Source organism: Ostrea edulis, chromosome 2 (genome assembly GCF_947568905.1).
Source record: "Ostrea edulis chromosome 2, xbOstEdul1.1, whole genome shotgun sequence".
NCBI lineage: Eukaryota > Metazoa > Mollusca > Bivalvia > Ostreida > Ostreidae > Ostrea > Ostrea edulis.
The window spans coordinates 40,537,833-40,564,960 of record NC_079165.1 but is presented as its reverse complement, the minus strand read 5'-3'; the positions used below and the strand labels follow the sequence as shown (position 1 = coordinate 40,564,960).

The following is a 27,128-nucleotide window of genomic DNA, read 5'->3' as shown; positions in this document are numbered from 1 at the left end:
TCAGCTAACATCCCACACTGTACTCGTCGCGACAGTCACGTGACCAGTTCAAACTTTCAGATCATCGGTGGTCTTATCTGTGTGAAGCTGTATTTTGTTACAACAGTATCGTGCCATAAGTTTAATAGAAATAAAAATATCAAATACATCTTAGTAATTCGTTGTTTTACGCTCTTTCAGCCTTAAAACTAGACAGTTGCGTCTGAGTTAATACATCATGTTGGGATTCCCCTGACGTGCGTGGGGCTAATTATAGACGTATAACACTGTATAATTAATGCGTTATCTGGAACACCTCAGGCCTTTCACCGCAAACTTCCCGTCGAGGCCTCATTACGTCACCTACGAATACGTACTCTGGTGGAAGTTTGCTTTCACCGAACACCGTGCTTTGGGTGAAAGGCCCGAGGTTTTCCTGATGATTTATACTATATTTACTTTCTAAATAATATTCTCACTGTTTTCTTTTATATGCAGATGTTTTCAAGTATGTAATTAAGGGAAAGTTCATGTACAAAAATAATAGATGAACATCGGGTCATACAGCTTTAACGTGTCAACACCTGCGGCGACACAGGGTCTCGGGTTTTAAGGTCATTTTCGAAAGACACGCGATTCTTACTTCTAAATGCAGAGCGTTTGGCGAAAGAGCAATTACTATTAATATATACATCTTGGGTTTAACGCGGCCAAGGCACAAGCGGGACTCGAACTAAAGACTCACCAGTTACGAAGCGAACGTCCTAACACAGGTTTTAGCCATAAAAATTGTTCAATGTGTTGCATTCAACTGTAAAATGTCAGAAAGGTCTTTCAATGTACTTGTGTCCAAAGGATTCAACGTTCAGAGAAGTTTGGGAGCGAAATCTTCACCGAGATAGAGGTGATCATCGTTTTACGGGAGGTGATTGGAATTAGTTTCGCATACATCCCTCTTTACAAATATAATGGATTTAAGAAATTATATATTGGACCAGACGCAATTCCAACATTAGACTACAGACCTACTGCAAGCATGACAAAGACGGGAAAATCTTCCAAAAACGTCAACTGCTTTCAAATGTTAGAAGTTGGAATGTTTATCATAGTATAGCCTACCTGATATAATAGTCATATAAAGCTCTTCATATGATCAGAACTTTTTTGCTTGAACTCACGACCTCCCAGTTCGCTTCTTAACCGAGAGGTCGTGAATTCGAGCCCCGCTTGTGCCACGGTCGCGTCAAACCTAAGGGATCGATATCGGATAAAAGTTTAATTTCAAATAGTTAGGGGGGGGGGGACTCCCGTAAGTTTCTGCCATCCGACATCGATTACACTTTAGTGGAAAAAAAGACAAGTGGCTGTTAAAAACACATAATAATATTACATTTTAATAAACTTTTAATAGTTGTACATGTGTATCGCACACTTTAATTTGTGAATAAATAGTAATAAAGGTATACAGAGTATTATTTACACTCGTATGTTTTTACTTGTCAACCGATTAGTTTCCACATTCATCATATTTAGATTTAAGGGGGGTGGGGTGGGTCTTCATGAAAGCTATGTGAATTTAATTTTTGTGTCAGACATTGAACTTTTGATCTCGCCCCTAAGACGGTAGAATAGATAATGATTGCTACTTCGCCAAATGCTCGACATTTAGAATGAGAATCACGAGTCTTTCGGATCTGACCTTAAAAAACGGAGGTCCCGTGTCGCGGCAGGCGTTGGCACGATAAAGAACCCTCGCGGACACGGCCCTGAGCACTAAGCATATGTCTAAATATATGACACTTCACTTTTTGACTACATTGTGTTAACAATACGTTTCCATACATTTCACATTGTTGACCTATAACGCTTCGTTCAAAATGACGAAAACACAAAATAAAGTTCGATCAGATGAAGAACTTTTTATGATTTTGCGTGCTTGGAAACCGACATCATGCATCACCTCATGGCTACTGTGTCACGGAGGCAGTGCCGTGTGTAGGTCTTAATGCACTTTGCTAAAGCCTAATATCATCGTCTAGCAGTAGGTACAATTCCGCATCACCAATGACCAGGGTGTAGCAGACGGAATTTTAGATATAAATTAGTAATACATTGTTTTACAGAAATGTTTTTATTATTGATGAAAGTCCACTGTTTGGAATACAAATAAAATCATATATACATATTGTGATGTTGATTTCATCTATTGATATACTGCGAGAGCGATTGCTATGTGATATCACTTCTATGTGTATTGCCTTAGTAAAAGTTGCACCTGTAACCTACTCTTAACAAATGTTCACACGCACAACCGTCATATAAGTATTTAAAATGTATACAGCGATAAATACGTATTGCTCGTAATAGTGTTATTTAGGATAATACAGTTGAAAATGTAAATATTAGAATATAAAAATTCAAAGACTAGTAATGAAACAAAGCACACAGGTTTAAATTGCATAGATTTTCATAAAATTCATTACCGTCTTCCTTGGAATCAATGATATTTCTACATGAACTCTATCAACTAGGTATGGCACAAATCATAACCAAACGTCATTATACAGTAAAACATGGTTATAGCGAATCTCTAAGGCCAGCAAAAACCAGTCCGTTATAACCAAACTTCATTATACAATAAACACAGTTAAATCAAACCTCTACGGCCAGCAAAAAAACACCAAACAACAACAACAACAACAGGTCCTTACAGGTGTTATTTTCTTCTCATAGGGAAATAAATATCACTTTGCAATTCTGCAATATGTGTGAATTCGTTATAAGTGTGTTCTACTGTAGTTTGTTAACTCAAAGCATATTATATGGTGGCCAGTCTCATCAAACTTTGACAAACTGTGAAACTTGTTTTAAAAGAAAATTAAATAATCAGATAATGTTCATATATACCGTATTTTTATTACAGAATAAGTAACATATATCATGTTTATATAATTCTAATTCTATATTGAATTCACAAAAATCAGACAAACACAAATAAGCAATACAATACCCTTGTGCTTTGTTATCTATCACAATCAAATTGTAAGTTGTCTATATATGGCCAAGGCCTAATTTGGAAAAACCCATATGAACAATCAATTAAAATCCAAGTTTTGAGATATGTTTTCCCCAAATGTTAATTCTAATCAAAAGATCATGATTCTGTTTATCACGATTTCAGCACAAATGAAGCTAATATTGTCTACTGACATATTTTGTCCGGAAACTCCTCTTTAGATAATTGTTTTCAAAAAGTAGCTTTGTGAACAAGACAAATATTTCTATAGATATGGTACCTTTGAAAGATACATATGAAAAAAAACCCTTAAATCTTATTAGTGAAGTGTTTTTGCAGGGGAAAAAAATGTATACATACATCTATCGAACAAATTTTTAAACAAGATGTGTTTGTGAAACACAAATGCCCCCAATAATGGCCAATTCCAAAGATGGCCAAGGTCACAAGGACAAATATCTTGGTACCAGTAGAAAGATCCTGTCACAAGAAATGCTCATATACAATATGAAAGCTCTAATATTTACCATTTAGAAGTTATGACCAATGTCAATTTTTTAAAAAGTGGGTAAAATGTCAACGTCAAAAGGTTTAGTACCACCGGGAAGGTCTTGTAACAAGGAATACTCATGTGAAATATCAAAGCTCTATCACTTACTGTTCAAACGTTATTAGCAAGGTTAAAATTTTCAAAAAGTAGGTCAAGCTCCAAGGTAAAAAATGTTGGTACCCACGGAAAGGTCTTGTCACAAGGAATACTCATGTGAAATATCAAAGCTCTATCTTTTACTGTTCAAAAGTTATTAGCAAGGTTAAAGTTTTCAAAAAATAGGTCAAACTCCAAGGTCAAGGTCACAGGGTAAAAAATGTTGGCACCCACGGAAAGGTCTTGTCATAAGGAATACTCATGTGACATATCAAAGCTCTATCACTTACTGTTCAAAAATTATTAGCAAGGTTAAAGTTTCACACAGAATTACAGACAGGACAAAAATAATATCCCCCCCCCCCCCGTCCGATCTTCGATCTCGGGGGCATAATCATGATTAAGTTGCTAAAAATGTCATAGATAAGAGAATAGTTCATTCACCCCTCATCAAAGTAAAAGGGGTAAGTCAGAACCACACAAAGTCCTTAAAAATCAATAATAGGTTTCAAAAAGTATAATTAAATAATGAAAATTTCTATGGAATAACTTCTACAAATTATTATATGCAAACAATCTTATTTCTAACTGAAATTGAGTACTGAGACATGCTTAAACTGAAATAAATTATGAATGTATGAAATGTATTGCACATAAACAATTCTTTAACAAGGAAAAGCTAATTAGTATTGGTAATCCACCAAATACATAACAACAAAAAATTCATGACTTGTACATATCAATAAAATGAATTATTTTGTTTACAAATCTTTTAAGTTTGATGCAAAATGATTTTGTTTACTTTTCAGAGAATTATCATTGCACAGTTCAAAAGTGTAGGAAGAGGAAGTTGTTATTAACAAGATTTCCCCCGTTTGATTTAAATCATGACACATAAATGAAATAGAGATACATTTGCCATGCTCAAATTCCCTCATATGCATATATTTCACAATTTCGGATTTCCGAAATTTCGGCTTGAGCATCACTAATGAGACATTATTTGTCGAAATGCGAATCTGGTGCATTAAAATTGGTACCGTTTAAGTTTTATATGTACAGCTTAGGAGATAGAAGCAGAATACCCGATTAAGATGTAGGGCTCAGGGCTGGTGTGACTGGTCGACAGGGGATGCTTACTACTTCTTGACCTGAAACCACTTCTGGTATATTCAGGGGTCCGTGTTTGACGAACTCTCTATTTTGTATTGCTTATAGGAATTATGGGATTGATTAATGTGAAGATAATCTTCACTATCATACATACACTTTAAGGATGTTATGAACTGCTAGTAAGTACCTCATCTGTTTGCTTACTAATCACCAAAAACATCTAAGTACATAGGATGAATAGGAGTTTTGACATAAACAATATACTTCCCAAAATAAACCAATGAAAAGTAATAAACCAGATGCACGTACAAGGTACATGTAATATTGAAATACAAAATGACATCTGTTGTTTGATTCAGTGATTGTCTCGGTCTACTGACCAGTATCTAAGCTTTGGTCACTTGCTGGCTTCAGTTTGATGTATCAGCTTTCACTGTCTTGTCTGTAGAGGGGTCCAAAAAGTCTTTCCCCGAAAAATCAGTCACGTTTGTACAATCCAAAATGGCAGAGTTTGGAACCTAGTAAATAAATTTCCATTGAGATTGATCACTGTTCGTTATCTTCGCCTTTCATATAAAGTAGCACATAGTAATTGACTGATTGATGTTTTCCGCCACACTCAACAATTTTTCAGTTATCTGGTGGTGCCCAGTTTTATTGGTGGAAGAGAGAACCCAGATACAATGTACCTGGGAAGAGACCACCGACCTTCCGAAAGTAAACTGGGAAACTTTCTCACTTACCGGCGCGAGCGGGATTCGAACCCGCGATGACCAGAGGTGAGAGGTCGTGCGATTTTGAGCTCGATGCTCTAACCACTCGGCCATGGAGGCACACACATAGTAATGATAGAGAAAAAGATCGTTAAAATGATCAAGAAAGTAAATTCGACATCAAAATACTTTGAACTAAACATTTTAAAGTTGACTTTACGTGAAACTGCCTACCTTTTCCAGTGGTGTGTATCTTGGAAACGGGCCAGTCATGCTTTCAACAGGGTTGTTGCTTTTTCTGATGTATGCCATGATCAATGCCCATCTCCTGTTAGGACTGTTGTTTTCATCACTGGCATGCAGAACATTACTATGGAAGAACAGGGCATCTCCTGAAACATCAAGATAATAAAACAGTAATCTACCTTCATTTCTAATCAAAATTATCTCTTTATATAGTGTATATTATTTTAGCAAAACTTTGTCTAATCCAATTGTTATCTAATCCAAAATTTTATGTAAACTGAACCAATTTTTTTAACCCTCTTTCTAAAACACCTGTATTAAAATTTTCTCGGATATCATGCACATAAAAATGGACACATTTTACAGTATATATATATTAACTCCTACAAATTGTATATGTAAAATTTTAACTGTCATCATCATCATTAAATGTCTAACCTGGCTCCATCTCCATGTAGGTAAGTGGAAATATTTTCTTGAGGTGCTCCACCCTTTCTAGGTCTGCTCCTGTCTGACCTGCTAAAGACCTGTGCTCAATACGACCAACCTTGTGGGAGCCAGGTAATACCTGTCAAAAGTAAACATTTCCTTCAGTGCATAAGAAATAAAACAATGCTCACCTGAGTCACACTGACCCTGCTGTTTTTTCTGATTCTGAAAATTTTACAAAGGTTTTTACCCCCTTTATTCCAACGAAAAATTTTCATCCCATATTATGACCTCACCCTGACCCAACAGGGTCATGACGTAACCGAATTTAAAAGCAAACAACATAGGGATGCATCTACATGTAAAACAATATTACTGACACACTGGCCCTGCTGTTGTGTTCTGGTGAAGATTTTGTAAAGGACTTGTATTGGTCTTATCTTCATGTACTATGTAAAATTCTAGCCCGACTCTTAACCAAGGGTCCATAATCTGAAGACCCTCCCCAAACAAGAGTCCAATGAGTTACAGTGATCACTCGAGTCACATTGGTCCCGCTATTCTTCGTAAGAAGAGTTTTACCCTCTTGAATCCCATGACAAATTTTGACCCCATATTATGACCTCATCCTATCTTCATAGAGTTAAGCCTTACCTGTAGACATCCATTTGCCTTATTGCATCTGTCTATTGCTACAAACACACTCATGGCATCTGGATATAGCAAGCCATTTTGATACCAATACCTGTTAAAAAATTGATCATTTACTAAATACTAAAGATGATCACATTACACTGCTGGAAATTTCATTTTATCTACACGTAGAGCAGTCCATGCCTCTATAGAATACCCTCTCTATATGTTCTTTCCCGACTTCACTATATTTACTTATGTTTAGTCTGCTGTAAATAAACCTCCTGTTTCATTGTATAGGAGACAGTATGTTGTTGTTTAGGAGACAGTAAGTTGTTGTTTAGGAGACAGTATGTTGTTGTTTAGGAGACAGTAAGTTGTTGTTTAGGAAACAGTATGTTGTTGTTTAGGAGACAGTATGTTGTTGTTTAGGAGACAGTATGTTGTTGTTTTGGAGACAGTATGTTGTTTTGGAGACAGTATGTTGTTGTTTTGGAGACAGTAAGTTGTTTAGGAGACAGTATGTTGTTGTTTTGGAGACAGTATGTTGTTTAGGAGACAGTATCTTGTCGTTTAGGAAGCAGTATGTTGTTTAGGAGACAGTAAGTTGTTGTTTAGGAGACAATATGTTGTTGTTTTGGAGACAGTATGTTGTTTAGGAGACAGTATCTTGTCGTTTAGGAAGCAGTATGTTGTTTAGGAGACAGTAAGTTGTTGTTTAGGAGACAGTATGTTGTTGTTTTGGAGACAGTATGTTGTTTAGGAGACAGTATCTTGTCGTTTAGGAAGCAGTATGTTGTTTAGGAGACAGTAAGTTGTTGTTTAGGAGACAATATGTTGTTGTTTTGGAGACAGTATGTTGTTTAGGAGACAGTATCTTGTCGTTTAGGAAGCAGTATGTTGTTTAGGAGACAGTAAGTTGTTGTTTAGGAGACAGTATGTTGTTGTTTTGGAGACAGTATGTTGTTTAGGAGACAGTATCTTGTCGTTTAGGAAGCAGTATGTTGTTTAGGAGACAGTAAGTTGTTGTTTAGGAGACAATATGTTGTTGTTTTGGAGACAGTATGTTGTTTAGGAGACAGTATCTTGTCATTTAGGAAGCAGTGTGTTGTTTAGGAGACAGTAAGTTGTTGTTTAGGAGACAGTATGTTGTTGTTTTGGAGACAGTATGTTGTTTAGGAGACAGTATCTTGTCGTTTAGGAAGCAGTGTGTTGTTTAGGAGACAGTAAGTTGTTGTTTAGGAGACAGTATGTTGTTGTTTAGGAGACAGTATGTTGTTGTTTAGGAGACAGTATCTTGTCGTTTAGGAAGCAGTATGTTGTTTAGGAGACAATATGTTGTTGTTTAGGCGACAATATGTTGTTGTTTAGGAGACAATATGTTGTTGTTTTGGAGACAGTATGTTGTTTAGGAGACAGTATCTTGTCGTTTAGGAAGCAGTGTGTTGTTTAGGAGACAGTAAGTTGATGTTTAGGAAACAATATGTTGTTGTTTAGGAGACAGTATCTTGTCGTTTAGGAAGTAGTATGTTGTTGTTTAGGAGACAGTATGCTTTTGTTTTGGAGACAGTATGTTGTTGTTTAAAAGGCAGCATTTTCTTTTGGTCTTTCCCCTAAATCTAATATCATCTTTATACTAAATGTCTAACTTCCTTGTATTGTGGGGGATATATGCAAGCACATTGTTTTATATTCCCATAATATTGAGGAACTAGACAACGTTACCCCCCATCCACCCCTAAACCATATTCCACACATGTAAAGTTTCATTTACAACCCATATAAAATTTCAATATTTTGCAATACATGTAAATTTACACAAATGCATTGGAAATCTAAGTGACAAAATATGTAGTAAATGGTAATTTATATGTAAATTTCAGTCAGCATAAGCCATCACTTAGGAATTGAGAGCTTTATTTTACAGAAATAAGAATTGTAACAAATAACGTATATAACATGTCAATTTATGTGGCCAAAAAATTAATTTCTGATATGGAGAAGATCTTGTTTAAATTTTTATTTTAATATTCAGAGAAATGAATAGATCCATATATGATACAGTACTACATTACTGCGAACTGGTATTGGTATTTGAGGATATGGTTTTAGCTAGTGTTGTTCCGATGATCGATTATAATCGAAAATCGATCGATTATTTTATTTCCAGCGACAACTTTTTTAAAATTTGTTTCAATAATCGATCTTTCGAAATGTATTAACGTGTGTGTATTCCAGTGATTTTCGATTTTCGGTTCGAGTTTTCTCTTCAATAAAACATCACCAAAAACTTTTGAAAATCACTATCATTTATTAGAATACAACAAGCGCTAGTCTATTTATGTTTTGAAATAGGAATAATTCAATCAAATTCAGATGATCCTGAGATATTAAACGCTGAAGAACGAATCTCAAAAGCTTGGCGAACATTTTACAGCTTAACTTCAAATGGTCTACATGGGTCTAATGGTCTTCAGCCTGGAACTTGTTACAAGATTTATGTATGGTATGGTATGGAAACATTTCTTTTACAACAAAAACAGATAGATGCCTTTGAATCATATTATATGTCTGTTCTGCGACTTATCCAAAGCTTCACTCGGTGGACTCCAAGGAGCATTTCTTGCTTATTATTAGGAGCAAAACCAATTGAAGCAGAAATTCACATCAGGGCACTAACATTTCTTGGAATTCCCATGGGCACGAATTGTGCTCCTTTGTTAGCTGACCTGTTTTTATATTCATATGAAGCAGAATTTATTCAAAAACTTCTACGTGAGAAGAAAAAATCTCTCGCTGTGACCTTCAATTCGACTTTTAGATATATCGATGACGTTTTGTCTATTAACAATGATAGCTTTCATTCATATGTCGATTTGATATATCCCTGTGAGCTCGAAATAAAGGACACCACAGAGTCGTCCACTTCTGCTTCATACTTTGATATTTTATTGAAAGTAGACATTAACGGCAAACTAACAACTCAACTGTATGACAAACGGGATGATTTCAGCTTCTCCATCGTCAACTTCCCACATTTATGTAGCAATATTCCATTATCACCTGCATATGGTGTTTATATATCTCAACTGATTCGATATGCAAGAGCTTGTTCTGGGTATAGTCAGTTTTTAAATCGAGGTAACCTACTGACAAACAAGTTGATGGTACAGGGATTTCAACAGTCTCGATTGAAGTCAGCATTTCGCAAATTCTATGGTCGTTATAACGATCTAGTTCGTCAATACAACCTCGCATTGGGTCAAATACTGTCTGACGTGTTTCATACCGATTGTTAAGCCGTTCTTGGCACACTGATTTTGACTGCGGATAACTCCGTTTACCTGATCAGGATATGGGGCTCGCGGCGGGTGTGACCGGTCAACAGGGGATGCTTACTCCTCCTAGGCACCTGATCCCACCTCTGGTGTGTCCAGGGGTCCGTGTTTGCCCAACTATCTATTTTGTATTGCTTGTAGGAGTTATGAGATTGATCACTGTTCGTTATCTTCACCTTGCATCAAATAATACGTCCCTGAACAACATAATAAAACGTCAAGTTCATATAAAAACATCTTCCTCGAAAAGTTGGTTCTCCTAGATTAAACAACTACTACATTAGAACCTTTTGGATATCTTCAACCTCAAACGTTACTGGATGTGGAAACCCAGAATCAAAATGTTTAGAAATCAGTAAACAGCAGCTGGAATGAATATCTTGTTAAAGATTGCCACTCGAAGTCGTGCCATTCGAAGTCGTCACTGAAATTCTGTAACATCGATCAACTAAGAACAGAATTCATACACCTCACCTGGAACACTGTAGATAGTAATGTACATGACAGGAAACGTGCAATTACTAAAGTTAGATTCCTCACAGGAACTTATATTGTACACTCTAAACTTAGTCGCTTCAACCAAAACCGAGTAGATCTTACATGTCGGCTTTGTAAAACAGATATAGAAGATTACTGTCTTTCTCTACTGGAATGTGATGCGTTATTGTTGTAGCAAAGCAGAAATTTTGTGCATATAGCTTTACAATTCTGATTTTATCTTTATTCATATATAATTATGCAAAGTAAGTGCATTAACTAAATGTTTTATAGATATCTTTAATTAGAAAGCTATTAATTTACAGTGTCTGTGATGAAATATTCTACATTTTCTTTTATTAACTATTTTCCCGCCAAAATCATGGTGAGCGATTGGTTCACACATGACTTAGACCGGTGGACAGGATTAACTAGTTTTCTTGGGAGTAGACACTTTGTCACGTGCCACTTGATAGAAACGTAGTAGAAATTTAATTGGAGTTTGGACTTTATGTATTCAGCATGTTTGACTTTCATTTATTGTGTGGTATTTATTTGAAGATTCATTTTCTAGCAAGGTTGCTTATAGCTAACAATTTGCATGTTTAGTTTAGATTAGCACAGTACACACATGCAAAATATCAAAACGGTCTAAAGTCCATACTTTTGGTAAATTATATACTTTTATCATAATGTAAATATAAAGTGTAAATAATTTAACTTTAATTCTAATAGTTAAAATGTTTCAGCGGAGAATACTTTATGAATTAAAATCATGTGTTTCAGCTATTTCTATATTAAGAAAATATGTATAGATACATGTTATGAAAATAATTATATTATGATGTTTACTGCAATACAAACATTTGCTGTATCATGTGTATTTCTAAGGTCGTGCTAAATATTTAATATTTTGCAAGGACATTACTTTCCATTGTATTACTTTCCTGTGTATTACATTCTATTGCATCACACTCGTATATAAAATATATTGCTGAGTGAACAATCAACCTGTGTTGTCGTTAATATCACATAACTACAGTTTACATTATCCTATAGGAAACCATATATATATATATATATATATATATATATATATATATATAAAAGATTCTTAACACTCAGTGGGAAGCAGATTAATTGGTCTGACCTTACACGAGAAGATAGTCTTCAAACTCTTCATCAAAAGTAAGAAAATCATTCCACTTAGGATACGCAGTGTGAACAAATACATTGTGTTTCAAGACGTTTGTGTATTCACTGTGGAAGATCTTTCTTACTTGAAAAAGTCCAAAGAGGTCGAAAGTAAATCCTGACTTACAGTAGTACATATTCCGATTTTAGCATTAATAAAGTTCAGTAAGTGGCGTTACGATATCTACGTAAAAAGCTGAATTATTTTGCATAACATGAAAGAAAAGAGGAAGGTGCATGAAATAACCATTTTGTTGATGTGTAATATAAATATTACTGAGAAACAGGTATTCAATTCAATTTACCCGGTATTATTTTAGATCAGAATTTCTATTAAGGGAAATAACTACAGTTTTGGGTCAAGACTATAGCAGATACTGACCTACTGAGTATACAACTAGTACTATGACCAGATACTGACCTACTGAGTATACAACTAGTACTATGACCAGATACTGACCTACTGAGTATACAACTAGTACTATGACCAGATACTGATCTACTGAGTATACAATGGCATTATACTGAGTATATGACCTACTGAGTATTTGATTTGCAATATAGCTGTACTTACCCATAGTCCTGATGCCATTCCTGTCGACCTCCAACAAGAGGATCCTTCATCACTATTTTTGTATGGTAGTGGTATACCTCTCCCTCTAGAAGCTGAAAGTACATTGTATAATTTCTTTAATATCTTAGAATCCATCTGAAGTTTTTCTCTTGATTTTCATGCAGTTGATTCATTCATACACTCTCCATTTCTCTCTCTCTTATATTGACCTTTTCTGATGTGGTGACAACCTTTTCACAGCGACACACCATTCCAGAAACATCTGTACCTGGGGCTCTCCATAAAACCATTTTGGGCATCCTCCCAGAAGAATCAGGAATCTGAAATGTACATCTATAATCAACAAAATACTTATATTGCTTGTCTTGTGACCTCCAAAGATTGATATAGATCTACAACAATACTACCTCAATTAAAAAGGCAGGAAAATAAACACTGCAATTCTAGTGGTATCTTGATAATCTGATGATTGCTGATATTACTTGAAGCCAAGTTCTACAATGGTGTAATAAAAACCACCCTATATTAGCTTTTCACGGACATTCTTGTTATAAATCTATATTGATATCCATCGAATGACCGGTTTTTAAAGCCTTCCTTTATATCGAACTCAAGGTAGTCCAGATTTCCCTTTTCGTATTTGTAATAAAGAAAATTATATCCAAAAGGCACGAATGGACAATTTTGTGTTGGTGATGAAATTCGCATTAATCTGCAAAAAGTATACCAGCCACGTGATAATCTGTGTCACGCTAATGCTCGAAATACTCGGAAGGCTGCACGGTAAATTGTCGACTTAATGTTTACATACATGCAGCCCCTCCCTCTTCCTGTTGTTACGTCCCCGTGTTGTTTGGATTTCACTCGACAAAAAAATACACATTACATCTCTCTCTCTCTCTCTCTCTCTCTCTCTCTCTCTCTCTCTCTCTCGGTACGTCTTAAAGAAAATATACACATACATCTATGTTAATATGTATACGGTGTGACCGTTGGACCGAGCGAAGCATGTAATGGTCATTGGAGTGTCCCAAGTGGTAATCATAATTCCGTTAAGTACGGTAGATTATGATTCATTAAAAAATATATATTTTTAATGAAATTTTCCTTGCGCTAAAAACCCAGTAAGATCTCAATATTCAAGGGGTTTATATGGGGAGAACAGTTTTACAGGATCCGCCTATTCATTGAACGCGGGAAATAAAACGCAGGGCGACGTCAACTGTGCATTGTGACGTCACATTTAGCCTCGACTTTTTTCTCTTTTTCAAAGCAAACAATTATAAACAACAATAATACATTCCGTATGCAATGAAAAAGGCCGTTATAAAACTAAACAAAATTAACCAATAAATTCAAAATGGTAAAAAAGTAACCGTAATTTTATCGTATATTCTTATTCAAAGAAACTCATGAACTCGTTCATCTATTTAGTCGTATTACGGTGTTATATGTAATTATTTGCTAAAACCTGTTATAATGATAATTATACTATTCATTTTGAACAAACTGGGTGTTTAAATTACGAATTGCACGTCAGAGTCTTCTATTATTGGCATTCAAAATAAAACACGAATAACTGTTGAAGCAGGTAATGAAAAAATAAATGGCGGCGCCCATATGGATCACGAAAATTTCAGTGAACGTATATAGAGATTATCTCTTTTTCTTTTGCTGAATTTGACTTTTTTCTTTTACATACGTGTTACCTTTAGAGCCTTGCTTCGCGGACGGGCCTTCGGCCCGTCCGAGCTTCGCTCGGTATTACAGTAAAAAAAAGGTGCACCGCCACGCCACATGATACGTCAATCAAATGTTTATTAATTAAAACCATAAAGAGATGAAAGTGCATGGGAATAAAATCATATCAACTTTGGTACAACAATTATGTTCAATCCCGTGGGGATCCGGGTTAGAATATGTCCTCAGTACCCCCTTGCTTGTCGTATGAGGCGACTAAATGGGGCAGTCCTTCGGATGAGACCGCAAAAACCGAGGTCCCGTGTCGAAGCAGGTGTGGCACGATAAAGATCCCTCCCTGCTCAATGGCCAAAAGCGCCAGCCATAGACCTAAATTTTACAGCCCTTCACTGGCAGTGGTGACGTTTCCATATGAGTGAAATATTCTCGACCGGGACGTTAAACAATATTCAATCAATCATCAATCAATTGTTCAAATAACTACATTTCCAAACGAATTTCATTTTATTACATGTATTTAGATTTCTTTCACATGATACAATTACTAACAAGTTTAGGCTGTACAAAGAAATTCCCCATAACTAAAGGAATGCCTTGCACAGCCTTCCTACATTATACTCATTAATCAATCTTTAACTGGACAGATGCAATTTGACCCTTATCAAAATGATCTTTGCATGTCCAGCTGAACTCTTTGAAACACCATCACGTCGATCATTATTCCTATGGGACAATGCATCTATCTGTTGTGTAATGTGCATGTTAAGTTTTTGCAAATTCTGTAGTATAATACTGCATATATTTATAATATTAATGTTAAAAACAAAATAATTATTCATATTAATTACCGGTATCGTGTAGCTACATTTTATGAAAAAGAAAAAAGTATTTCTTGATGTAATAATTATTGAATAGGAGTACTGTATTCAGTGCATTGCTCTCATAGGTAGGGAGTATCTCGCTTAAAACACTTTTTTTTAAATACTCACCATTTTAAAAGTTTTATTGACCTGCTTTTAAGTTGAAATTTACACTCCTCTAGAGATGCACAAATTGACAAAGTTTATTGATTCTAGGACTCAATCTTTCAAAAGCCCCAAAACGAGTTATGCCATATATGGCTATATCATCTTAATTACAGGTCACAGTGACCTTAATTTCGAGTGTGACACACCTTCTACTAAATATGCATTAATAGACCAAGTTTTATGATTCTAGACCAAATTATTCTCCTGTTTTGAGTTGGACAGCATTTTGCGATATTTGTCCAGAATGTTCTAATCAAAGGTCACAGTGCCCTAACTTTAAAGACCCAATTTTAAGTAAATGCCCTCAAAGTTTACTCGGATCGTGATCAATGGTAAGCCGCCGGTCAATCAAACTTTTAACAATAGATCTCAGGTTGATTGACACATGCAGAGACCGCGGTCTACAGCTACCCGAGAAAGATGTTTTGATAACAATATCGGCCAATGAAAGGCGTAGATAACGAACTGTGATCAATCTCATAACTCCTATACTAGTATGCAACACAATATAGAGAGTTGGGAAAACATGGACCCCTGGATATACCAGAGGTGGGATCAGGTGCCTAGGAGGAGTAAACATCCCCTGTCGACCGGTCACACCCGCCGTGAGCACTATATATCTTGATCAGGTAAACGGAGTTATCCGTAGTCAAAATCAGTGTGCCAAGAACGGTCTGATTGATTGTATCTTGCTTAACGTCTCACTCGAAATTTTTTCACTCATATGGAGACGGCCAATACCGGTGAAGGGTTTCAGATTTAGGCCTATGCTCGGCGCTTACGGCCATTGAGCAGTGAGGGTTCTTTGGCGTGCCGAACCTACTGTGACACGGGTCATCCGTTTTTAAGGTCATCACCTGATGCCGAGCGTTTGGCGATGGAACTGTCACTACCTATTTTAACGACTTAGGTCTGTCGCGGCCGGGATTCGAACCCCGGCCTTCCGCATGCGGGGCGATCTAATAAAATATCTAAGAAGTGGACGACTCTGGTGTCTTTTATTTTGAGTTCACTGGGATATATTGAATTGACATATGAATGAAAATTATTATTGTTAATAGATAATACATCGTCGATATATCTAAATGGCCACAGCAAGGGATTTTTTCTTCTCACGTAAAGGTTTTTGAATAAATTCTGCTTCATATGAATATAAAAACAGGTCAGCTAACAAAGGAGCACAATTCGTGCCCATGGAGATTCCATGGGCACTGAGACCACCGACCTTCCGAAGGTAAACTGGAAAACCTTTTCACTTACCGGCGCGAGCGGGATTCGAACCCGCGCCAACCAAAGGTGAGAGGCCGTGTGATTTTGAGCGCGATGCTCTAACCACTCAGCCACTGTGGCCCCGTTTAAAGAGTTGAAAACTCATACGTTTTGATTTGTGATTTCAAGTTTACTAAAAGTTCCTTAGAATTTTTTAAAATCCACATTTGATTTACACCACTTCTGGGATATGTAATCGCACAGTACGTTTGAAGTTTCTCCTTCACAGCTGTTAATAAATTCGTGAGAAGCAAAGATAGGGGCTTGGTAGAACATTTACTGGATCCAGCAATGTATCTTTGTAAGGGGTTTTAAGTAGTTAAGGAATCCAGTATAGGTACGGTAACTTATATTCATTCGACCCACCGACTGGGATATCAAATGTGCCTAAAACTGAAGCATGGTTTTGAAGAATTCCATCTTTTGAAAGGGCAGTTGGAGTATAGGTACGATTACCAAAAGTGGAAGTAATGCAAAGTTCGTTTGAAATACAGTTGTAACTAGAAAACTGACACGGTCAGCAAGGGCCCCGCTGAGGGTTATTAGAGGAAAGCGACTGTCCATCTGTATTTGATATAGCAATGTTTGGGGCTGGTATATATGAAAGATACATTGGAATGCAAATTTGTGAAAAATTAATCATGAAGCATATTTATGAGAGACTGATGTTTGACACACTCATCCACAACAGTGCAACTAAATCCCATTGTAATAGGGGATTCAAATGGATAACTGGTACAAAATATGGTACATACTATTCGAAAAGGATTATGAATTTGACATACTGATATTTTGGAAAAGGAAATTCTGACATCGGGGCTCTTAGCGTTTTCAAACATATTGTCATTTGATAAAAGTGTTCTACATTTTCAAAATTAGAAATTTATAGAATATGTCTTTACATACATAGGTGAGAAAATTTTCATTAATCCTAGCCGAGACATACCATGTATGCGCTAAAAAAAAATCATAAGCAAATATCAAAACACTTACGTAGAAAATGTGGACCTTACCTGCATGCGCAGTGAAACACGTCATTTCGAGATTTTCACCGACGAAAGCTCGGAAACATTAATGAATAAGGTACACTCATTTTGTATCTATTTTGTGACTTTCTTTATTAAAAGGAACAGTTTTCTAAGGTATAACGTGCAATTACTACATAATTCAATTTCTGGAAGCAATTTCACTTTGCAACCGGATATAAGAAATTTTATTTCGTATTCCGATCCCGATCGAAAAGTTGTTAACTGGGAATGACGTGTTTTAATTCAATATATATGTAACATCATGCATTTTTGATATCACATTTAAAAAAAACCCACCAAAAATATACACATACACAATGTTGTAGAGTTATTTCTTGTAAATGTTCTATATCAATACAATGCATATCATAATTCAAATTGAATTATCTCCCTTAGACAGTGGTAAATAGATACGGTCATGATAAGAAAGATGATGACAGACAGACAAAGTGATATGACTCCAAAATATATAGGTGTCTTCCTCTTATTGTAAAGTATTTCTGTAGAAAATTTGAAAACTGTACAATGAAAACTGTTTGAGTTGTCGTGTCACAAAGAAATTGTTCATAATAACAGATGATGACATTCATAAAGACAGACAGACAAATTGACATGATCCCAAAGTCCAGAGGTGTCTTCCTCTTATTGTAAATTATTTCTGTACAAAATTTGAAAACTGTACAATGAAAACTGTTTGAGTTATTGTGTCACAAAGAAAGTGTTCATAATAACAAAGATTATGCCATACAGACAGACAGACAAAGTGAAATGACCCCAAATCTATAGGCTTCTTCCTCTTATTGTAAATTATTTCTGTACAAAATTTGAAAACTGTACAATAAAAACTGTTTGAGTTATTGTGTCACAAAGAAAGTGTTTATAATAACAAAGATCATCCTTAGGATGTACCAGTGTGCCAAGTTTGATGTCTTTCAAGCAAAGGGTTGTCAAGATATTGAGCGGACATTATATTCCTATGTCCAGAGTAGATTGACCCTTTGACCTGAAAAACTCTAGGTGTCCTCTTCTACTCTTAACCAACCCACATATGAAATATCATTATCATCAAGTGAATGGTTCTCAAGATATTGAGCGGACAACATGTGGTCTACCGACCGACAGATGCAGGACCGAACGACCAACCGACCGACCGACAGGTGCAAACCAATATGCCCCTCTTCTTTGAAGGGGGGCATAATAATCTGAGTAGATCAGCTGTTCTCTGGTTTAGTAGAATGTAATAGTCGAGTTATACAAATACGTCAAAGTATGTTAAGCACAAATGTTACTTTTGAATTAGCAATTAAAGTTTATCATTTTAATATACAGTAGTCATGGTGAGCATGTACAACAAATGCACTTACTCCATATCCATATTTTGGCACTAAATCGGAATCTTCGAAGACTTGTTTAATTTTCTTCAGTTCATCTGAGCTAAATAATCCCCTGTATATGAAACGATGGCATGTTCATTTAATAAAGAATACAAAATAAAAATATATTTAAATTTCAACATTTATAAATTATCACTTGGTAGAATGTCATTTTGACAATTATGGACTCAATGATTATCTGTATCTGCAGTGTGACAATATTCCACTTTTTCTAAACAGTAGTTATCTATTTTCCAAGAGTGAGATTTCTGACAATCTACCTCAACACAATATATCCTTGTTCTTTAAATGCCTGCAGCATTTCATTGGTAACTTCAAACTTTGCCTCATCATAAATGAAATCTGCCTCTGCAAATATAAATATAAGTCTATGACCCTTTATAACAAAATTGATAATTTTATAATTAATGTTTTGTTTGCAGTTGAAATATTGTAATTTGTGTCTTGGTTATGAAGACCATGGAGACTTGGCTAATAAGAAAATTGAAGTCTCTGGTATGTGGACCATACATGTACAATAAGGTCAAAGACATCCAAGGTCACGTCCAGACTACATCTCGAACACTTTGATCAGGGGTGATAATGAACCACTAGAGCTAATCAAGAACAACTTTTTAATGTTACATGATAATCTTAAACCTACTTAATTTAAGATATAAATTCAGATAACATGGTCATTACTGCCATCAGTACTAATAAAGCTATAAACAATTCAGTCACAAGCACATCAATCTAAGTTAACAAGTCTATCAACCTACGTTATGTACACCATATGAATGATGGAGTTGGACTTGCATTATAAATTCAATTGACAAACAAGAAATAAACTAAGCGTGCCAGGACATCTCATTAGGACATACTGTGTATGCACAAAGAATCTTTTATTCAATGCACAACATCTACAATGTAATATCTAAATTCAGGGATATTACAAATGGGAAAATAACGTGGCCATATGTATGTGTGATTTAATTCACTACTTTTGGAGGGTCCATCTTAAGGCTTATCATCTAACCAGTGTCCTTGGTTCTCTAGCATATCATAGTCAGTCTTCAAAACAATTATTTCAAAGCACTCGCCCATGGGCAATTTCACTAGCTCCAGGTATAATTCTGTCAAGCTTACTGTGCTAATATTGTATCATGAAAACTGATTGGATCTTCAAAGATGAAATTTCATATCTGCTAATCTTTACTGCATGTTGGCATTAATATTATGATTTTAAGTAAATATACATGTATTATGGTTGTTACATGAATATCCATGATATTGTCAAAACATCAAAGTATAACAGATGATCTTAAGGTATAACTCCACCCTCATGTGACATTGCCTTATGGGTTCAAGCTATAAAAACTGTATTAAATTCCACTTAATATGGTGTAAATTAATCAATAAAGTAAGAAAACGTAATTATTGTCCCTTTTTATGGATGTCAGACACAAATATCAACATAAAAATATCACACAATCTGTTTGTTAAACAGCATAATAAAAAGTACATAAAAGCTGATTAAAATGGCAATCTTTTAATGTGCAGTTTAAAAAACTGCTACTTTATCAATTTATATATAAATTAATTGTCACTATATCAGGGAAATCATTGCATAATAGACGTACATGTACAATAGAGAAAACACCCGCACATGAAGTATTGCATTTAATTGATAACATTTCCTAAAATAAGAAATCAATATTTTAAAATATTTATACAAAAAAAACCTTTTTCAGTACCACATAGTTTATTACATTTCATATTGTATCAAGTAAATACAATTCTTTCATAAGATGTATTTCTATCATGCATGGCATGTGAAGATAACGAACAGTAATAAATCTCATATAACTCCTATAAGCAATACAAAATAGAGTTGGTCATACATGGACTCCTGGACACACCTGAGGTGGGAGCAGGTGCCTTGGACGAGTAAGCATCCCCTGTCGATCGGTCACACAAGCCATGAGCCCTATATCTTGATTAGGTAAACGGAGTTATCCGTAGTCAAAATCAGTGTGCCAAGAACGGTCTACAATCGGTATGAAACCCAATGATGAAGTTTAATAAATTCAACATTTTGCAAAACTCTAAGACATCACATTTGGATTGCATGTTACATATACTAAGCTTTTTAATTTTTTGCAGCAAAATTAATTCTTTTCATGCCTAAAACTACTTTAAATGTGTTTCAAATGAAATATTTTGCATAGTTTTCGAGTTTGAAAGCGCTGAAATTCAAATCTTGCAATATGCATATTTAATTTCGATATTTTACGGGTCATTATGTGCGACTTCATATGCGACCCCGGGGTTTAAAAATAATTATTAGCCATTTCATGAACAGATTAGATTTAATAAATCAACAAAGAGACAATCATGTTAACGGCTTGTAAATAACTTTGCATTAGTTCCTCATTGACAATATCTTCGTGGTCTTTGGTGATCAGATCTTCCAACAGTCTGCTGGAATTCCCATGGGCACGAATTGTCATCCTTCGTTAGCTGACCTATTTTTATATTCCTATGAAGCAGAATTTATTAAAAAAACAACTTCTACGTGAGAAGAAAAAAATCCCTTGCAGTGGCCTTCTATTTCACATTTAGATATAACGACGACGTTTTGTCTATTAACAATGCTAACTCTCATCCATATGTCGATTCGATATATCCCTGTGAGCTCGAAATAAAAGACACCACAGGGTCGTCCACTTATGCTTCATACTTATATACCCTATTAAAAGTAGATATTAACGGCAAACTGACAACTCAACTTTATGACAAATGGGATGATTTCAGCTTCACCATCGTCAACTTCCCATATTTAGGTAGCAATATTCCGTTATCACCTGTATATGCTGTTTATATATCTCTCAACTGATTCGATACGCAAAAGCTTACCCTGTGTATGGTCAGTTTATAAATCGAGGCAGGCTACTGACAAACAAGTTGATGGTGCAGGGGTTTCAACACTCCCGTTTAAAGTAAGCATTTCGCAAATTCTATGGTCGTTATAACGATCTAGGTTGCCAATACAACCTATCATTGGGTCAAATGCTGTCTGACGTGTTTCATACCGATTGTTAAGCCGTTCTTGGCACACTAACTTTGACTACGGAAAACTCCGTTTACCTGATCAAGATATAGGGCTCACGGTGGTGTGACCGGTCGACAGGGGATGCTTACTCCTCCTAGGCACCTGATCCCACCTCTGTTGTGTCCATGTTTGTCCAACTCTCTAGTTTGTATTGATTATAGGAGTTATGAGATTGATCACTGTTCGTTATCGTCACTTCTCGTTTAGGAGATACAAGCTTGGACAGACAGACGTACAACTATGACAGTGACTATATTTTGAAAAAAATATTTTCGGGGAGCATAAAAATATACGTATGTCAGTTAAAATTCTTGAATTAATTGTGGACCGGGCCTTTTTTGGCATCTCAGAACACAAGTATGGTAAATGAATCTAAAATAAAAACGTGACTGAAAGCATTAAAGTTAGACAATCCGTTTCTCTCATGAACTGGTTACCATGGCATGAAATTCTCTAGCAGGGACAAAGGCATCGTTTCCTATTTGTATATTACATGATTGTGTGTTCGACTGTACATATAAACAAGTCTCTTTAAGTAAAGTATCTGGTTTAATACACCTGGTGGAAATTTCACATGACAACGAATCATCAACTTTTTCTATTGGCATTTCAGGTGTACAATATAAAAAGGGTGAGTTAAAACACTTTGTTACTTTGGGAGTTGGAAAAAATACATCTGCAAGTCCTTGCAGTAGTCCTCATTACTCTTGGTGAAGTAATAAAATTCAAGTTGTATCCGTATTTTTCTAATTATCTACAAAGACGCAATTGATATTTATTTACAATTACATGTACTTATCAATTATTGATCAGTTTTAGGCTGCTTTGATTGTAGGTATTCAATATGTTTCTCCATCGGGTTCATTATTTCCCCAGGTTCCTTTTTTAAAACCTCCAACCTTTCTTTTCTGTATTCCTTTTGTCTTTTTGTGGTTTCCTCAAAAGCAAAGATTGCATATTGGTTATTCTTCTTGCGCTTGAGAGGTTTCCTCTTCGAAGGAGTACAACGTTCGAGGAATTATAATCTTTAGAACCCTCTGCTTCTTCATCATTTTCATTTTTTGAATACTCATTTTGTTGGATTCCTGAAGACAATGTATATGTGGGTTGGGTATCACTTTTATGTCCATAAAATTCTCCAAACTGCTTTAAAAATGGACATGTTTTCTTTTCTGCTCCTGTTTGCGCATTATTGTCAACTTCATCGCCTTCCATTTGTTCATGCATTGTGTTGCAGTGGTTGTTACACCAACATCAGATAATTCCTTACACACACTTTCCCAAAGAGATTTATGGACTTTGTTACTGTTAAAATTCTTTTTCCTTTTTGCTTCTAATGTCTTTATGTTTTCCTTATTCCAAACCTTTTGGTCAGGTTGCTCAGATTCTGCATTATGCACCACATGATTTTGTGCAGTCATCTGAAATAGAGGAAAACTGGGTAAAGTAACAATGTTGGAAATGTTAGTTACATTTAGTTTTTTGTTGTAAATTTGTAGTTAAAAGATCATCATACTTTTATGCAAGTGTAACACGTGTTGAAGGAAAATCTATCATATATTTAACAAATTTCAGAAAATAGGACATACAATGTTACAGCTTACCAATATGACAACTTGCTCTTACAAGTTCAAGTGCGTGGTCTTTTCTTCTCTGGTCTGTTAAAACAAAGACAGCTTTCTTTCTTCCTATTGTAAGAGTAGTCATTGTTCTTAATTTTGATGAAAGAAAATCTCATAAAACAGTAGGTACTAAAAGTAAAACTTAAACGGTACCAATTTTGATGCACCAAAATAAATAGTCATACTCACCGTCTGAATTAAGCATCTCTATAAGATCAATTGCCCATGACCTGGTACTCTTTACCATCAATATTTATAGATATTAAGAAGCTAAGGAATGACGAATTGATTAAAATTAGTATGAATATTGCAATTGCAAAAGTCAACGTAATTTACAGGATTAATTTTGCGGTGTCAAAATATTAATTTTTTTTTATATAATATAGCACGAAAAACATTTTAAAATAACAATAAAAGGGGAAAATCACATGCCGCAGCAATTTATAAAAGATGCATTAAGCATATTCATCAATTTCTAATTTGTCATTTGATTAATAATTGCTATTATTAAAATCAAAATATATACATTTTCTAAATGTACTAGCGAACATATACTTAAACACCATATTCTGCTCAAAATAGATGATTTTTTACAAGCTGACTTACTGGTAATTCCCTTTTGCCGCCATCTTTCAACTCTTATACTCCTGGAAAATTGGAGAGTATACTCGTGTCAGTCGTGTATAACACGAATCGTTAACTCTCGGCGTTCGATTGGTCGGGAGTAAAATCCGTGCAACTTGAGTCGCTTAATCGAATACACCCCTATTTATACTACTTGAACTTGTTAAAGTTGTATGGTCCCAATTTCGATAATTTTATTTTCCATCTTCAAAAAACGCTCTTCAATTATCACATGGCTGGTATAGTTTTTTGCAGATTTATGACTTTCATCAACAACACAAAATTGTCCAGTCTTGCCTTCTGGATATAATTTTCTTTATTACAAAAGAGAATTATAATAGAAAGGAGAAATCTGGACTACCTCGTGCTTGATATAAATAAAGACTTTAAAAACCGGTCATTCGATGGATATCAATAGAGATTTAACAAGAGTACCGCCAACGGTACATAATACGCCCGTGAAAAGCTAATATAGGGTGTTTTTATTACACCATGATTTGTAGAACTTTGCTTCAAGTAGTATCAGCAATCATCAGGGTGTGACATACTTTCTTTGCAACGTAAAAACAGACAAATCATGTACTCTTTCTGTAATATTTTTACTTGGCATAAGATGTATGTGTACCAAGTTTGATGGTCCTAGCTCCAACGGTTCAAGTCTGTATTCTGCTACTACGACCTTCACCTTGAGAAACAATAGGCATCCTCCGCTTGGCATAAGTGTATGTGTACCAAGTTTGACGGTCCTAGCCCAAACAATTCGGTCTGTATATTGCCTACAAGGTTTTCCTGCGGCCTCGACCTTGAAAAATAATAGGCAAGGCATCTTCCTCTCATCATGGCGATCAAATGTACCAAGTTGTAATATGGTTCAGTTTTTCATCTTGCCTACAAGGTTTTCCTACTAAGTGATACTACGACCTTGACGTTTGACTACTGACCTTCAAAAACAAAACGCTTCCACTACTTGACACGAGTAGTATGTGTACCGCGTTTGACAGTTCTAGCCCTAATAGTTCAGTCTATATTCTGCCTACAAGGTTTACCTATTAACTGATACATTTTACTACAACCTTGACGTTTGACCACTGACCTGGAAAAATAACAAGCATTCTGAGAGTATTGCATGGCAATACATAGTCCCCTACCGGTTGCAAAAATTACTGTACCACAACAATATTCAAAGTTCATTATGGAGGTTATGGTAAAAGCGAAAATTGGGGAACCAGGATAGGAATTGTTGGAAATAATTACTATTCGAGTAGAGACTAGACCAGGAAAAAAGACAAACTTATTATTACATGTAGGTTTAGGTCTTTAACCAAGTCAATAAACTGTGACATGTAGGTGATCATGAATAATTTAGCTATATTGTTGTATTAATATGCTAGAAGTTTTAATGAGTTTAGTATTCTTATCTACAGAGATAAGAAACTTGGATGTAAACTAACAATTCATGCTATTTTTCTAAGTCCAAGGGCCACAACTTAATGTAAAATCAACGGAACGAGATGAAATTCGAACTTGATCTGTAACTTGTTATGGCAAAGCAATGTACCAAATATCAAATGAATATCTGCAAGCACAACCAAAAAAAAAAGTCCGGAAAACTGATAATTCATGCTATTTTTCACAACCAGAAACAAGTGCCTCTGCTTAAGAAGTGTAACAGGAAGGGAGAAAATACAATGGATTCAAACCCGGGGCCCCTGAATCTCTTGTCAGGTGCACTACCAACTCAGCTATCTGGCCACTGTCAATTGAACCTGGCTGACCACAAGAGCAAGTAATTAAAGATCCAATGTTAGTTAACACCCCCAAATTTACCTGTATCATGATCAATGATAAGCTGCCTGTCAACCAAACATTTAACAATAGATCTCAGGTGGAGCGACATCTGCAGATAATGTGGTCTGCAGGTACCTAAGAGGGGTGTTTTATAACAATAATAGTCAATAATTACCTGCATACTTTAGATCTTGAGGAAGTCCAGTATACCTGATTTTGATAGCATTGACCTGTCCACAACTGCCATTTTCTCGTAATTCAAATTTATAAGTGACCAAAATAGCTTACAAGTGTAAAACATGAAAAAGAAAATGTGTACAATGCAATGAGATGTAATACTTGTAGTATCATATTCCACTAAATCATCTTACTAATGTGGATGAGGATATTTTCATCTTCATTGTACTAATGCCAGATTTTTTATCACTGTCCTTACAAAATTCTTAAATGATTTGTCTGATATAAAATAACCCTTTCTTCTGTTACATGACTACATTAGAATTTAAAAAAAATGTTTTTCATCATCCACTGAATTGTTGTTGCATCTAAGATAATATCTCTCATGTGGAGGAATTCTTTGGTAACGCCCCCTTTCATTGTTACATAATAATTATGTAAGTCTATGGACTGATATATACGGAAATGTGGTAAATGCCCATCGACTATCTTAAGGTGACAACTACTTATTTTGACAACTCGCAGTACACAATCTAGGAACTTCTGTCGTTGTGATGACAAATACTGTTACGGTACCTAAAAGTAATAGCTGAAAGAAGGGCATCTTTAATTCAAACCGAAAGAGCTTACCTGACGCCATTGTCGTCCAGGTAGGTGTCCGTAAATAGATGGGTTATGCGTAATGAACCATGACCCCACACACGAGCGGTTTTCCCGTACTAAGATACTCACTCGAAGTCAAACCATGTAACCATTCAGATGTGTTATTGTATTATCCTATGTATTCCCTATGTATGCCGATGTCCAACATGCCTGTGTTGAACCTACATGTATTCCATGTATGTATGCTTTGATTGATTGATTTTTTACGCCGTTTTCGCAATATTTCAGCCAATTTACGGCCATTAACTAATTGAATTATATTTGGTTATGAGTCTTTTGAGTTTCCCTGACGGCCCTCAGTGAGTCTACTCTTTTTCGAACATCAGGAAAACGATCTTTTGCGTGCCAAGGGGGTTGTGATCATTGACACGGGGCACCCTTTAAC

At 35.5% G+C, this 27,128-nt stretch overlaps 1 protein-coding gene and 1 long non-coding RNA gene across 6 annotated transcripts; both read right to left on the bottom strand.

Annotated features, from left to right (window-relative positions):
* Positions 1 to 2,094: 2,094 nt before the first annotated feature.
* On the bottom strand, positions 2,095 to 26,789 carry LOC125681772 (L-proline trans-4-hydroxylase-like). 4 transcript variants are annotated; one of them, XM_056153993.1, is made up of 9 exons: positions 26,711 to 26,789; positions 19,039 to 19,126; positions 18,749 to 18,830; positions 12,568 to 12,678; positions 12,359 to 12,450; positions 6,797 to 6,887; positions 6,152 to 6,281; positions 5,702 to 5,859; positions 2,095 to 5,272 (listed from the first exon to the last, which is right to left on the bottom strand). In XM_056153993.1, the coding sequence occupies exons 1-9, from the start codon at positions 26,718 to 26,720 to the stop codon at positions 5,165 to 5,167; spliced, it is 870 nt and encodes a 289-aa protein (XP_056009968.1). In that variant the 5' UTR covers positions 26,721 to 26,789; the 3' UTR covers positions 2,095 to 5,164. The 4 variants fall into 4 exon arrangements, 3 of the variants coding, with proteins under 3 accessions (XP_056009968.1, XP_056009970.1, XP_056009967.1); XM_056153995.1 differs by lacking the exons at positions 18,749 to 18,830; positions 19,039 to 19,126 and adding an exon at positions 24,741 to 24,917 and having other exon boundaries at positions 26,711 to 26,729; XM_056153992.1 differs by lacking the exons at positions 18,749 to 18,830; positions 19,039 to 19,126; positions 26,711 to 26,789 and adding an exon at positions 24,741 to 26,691.
* Positions 22,400 to 24,724, bottom strand: LOC130051673 (uncharacterized). Of its 2 annotated transcripts, XR_008799949.1 has the most exons (4): positions 24,098 to 24,724; positions 23,681 to 23,761; positions 23,474 to 23,557; positions 22,400 to 23,290 (listed from the first exon to the last, which is right to left on the bottom strand). It is a non-coding gene; the product is annotated as an uncharacterized LOC130051673 (long non-coding RNA). The 2 variants fall into 2 exon arrangements; XR_008799948.1 differs by having other exon boundaries at positions 23,681 to 24,724.
* Positions 26,790 to 27,128: the final 339 nt, after the last annotated feature.

Excerpts from the sequence above, each read along its gene's own strand:
- LOC125681772 (XM_056153992.1), bottom strand. The coding sequence starts at position 24,941 with ATGCCTTGCCTATTATTTTTCAAGGTCGAGGCCGCAGGAAAACCTTGT. Across the intron at positions 12,679-24,740 it reads AGCTAGGACCATCAAACTTG|ATTCCTGATTCTTCTGGGAG; the intron begins GTACACATACAT and ends TGTACATTTCAG. Across the intron at positions 5,273-5,701 it reads GATACACACCACTGGAAAAG|GTTCCAAACTCTGCCATTTT; the intron begins GTAGGCAGTTTC and ends TTTATTTACTAG.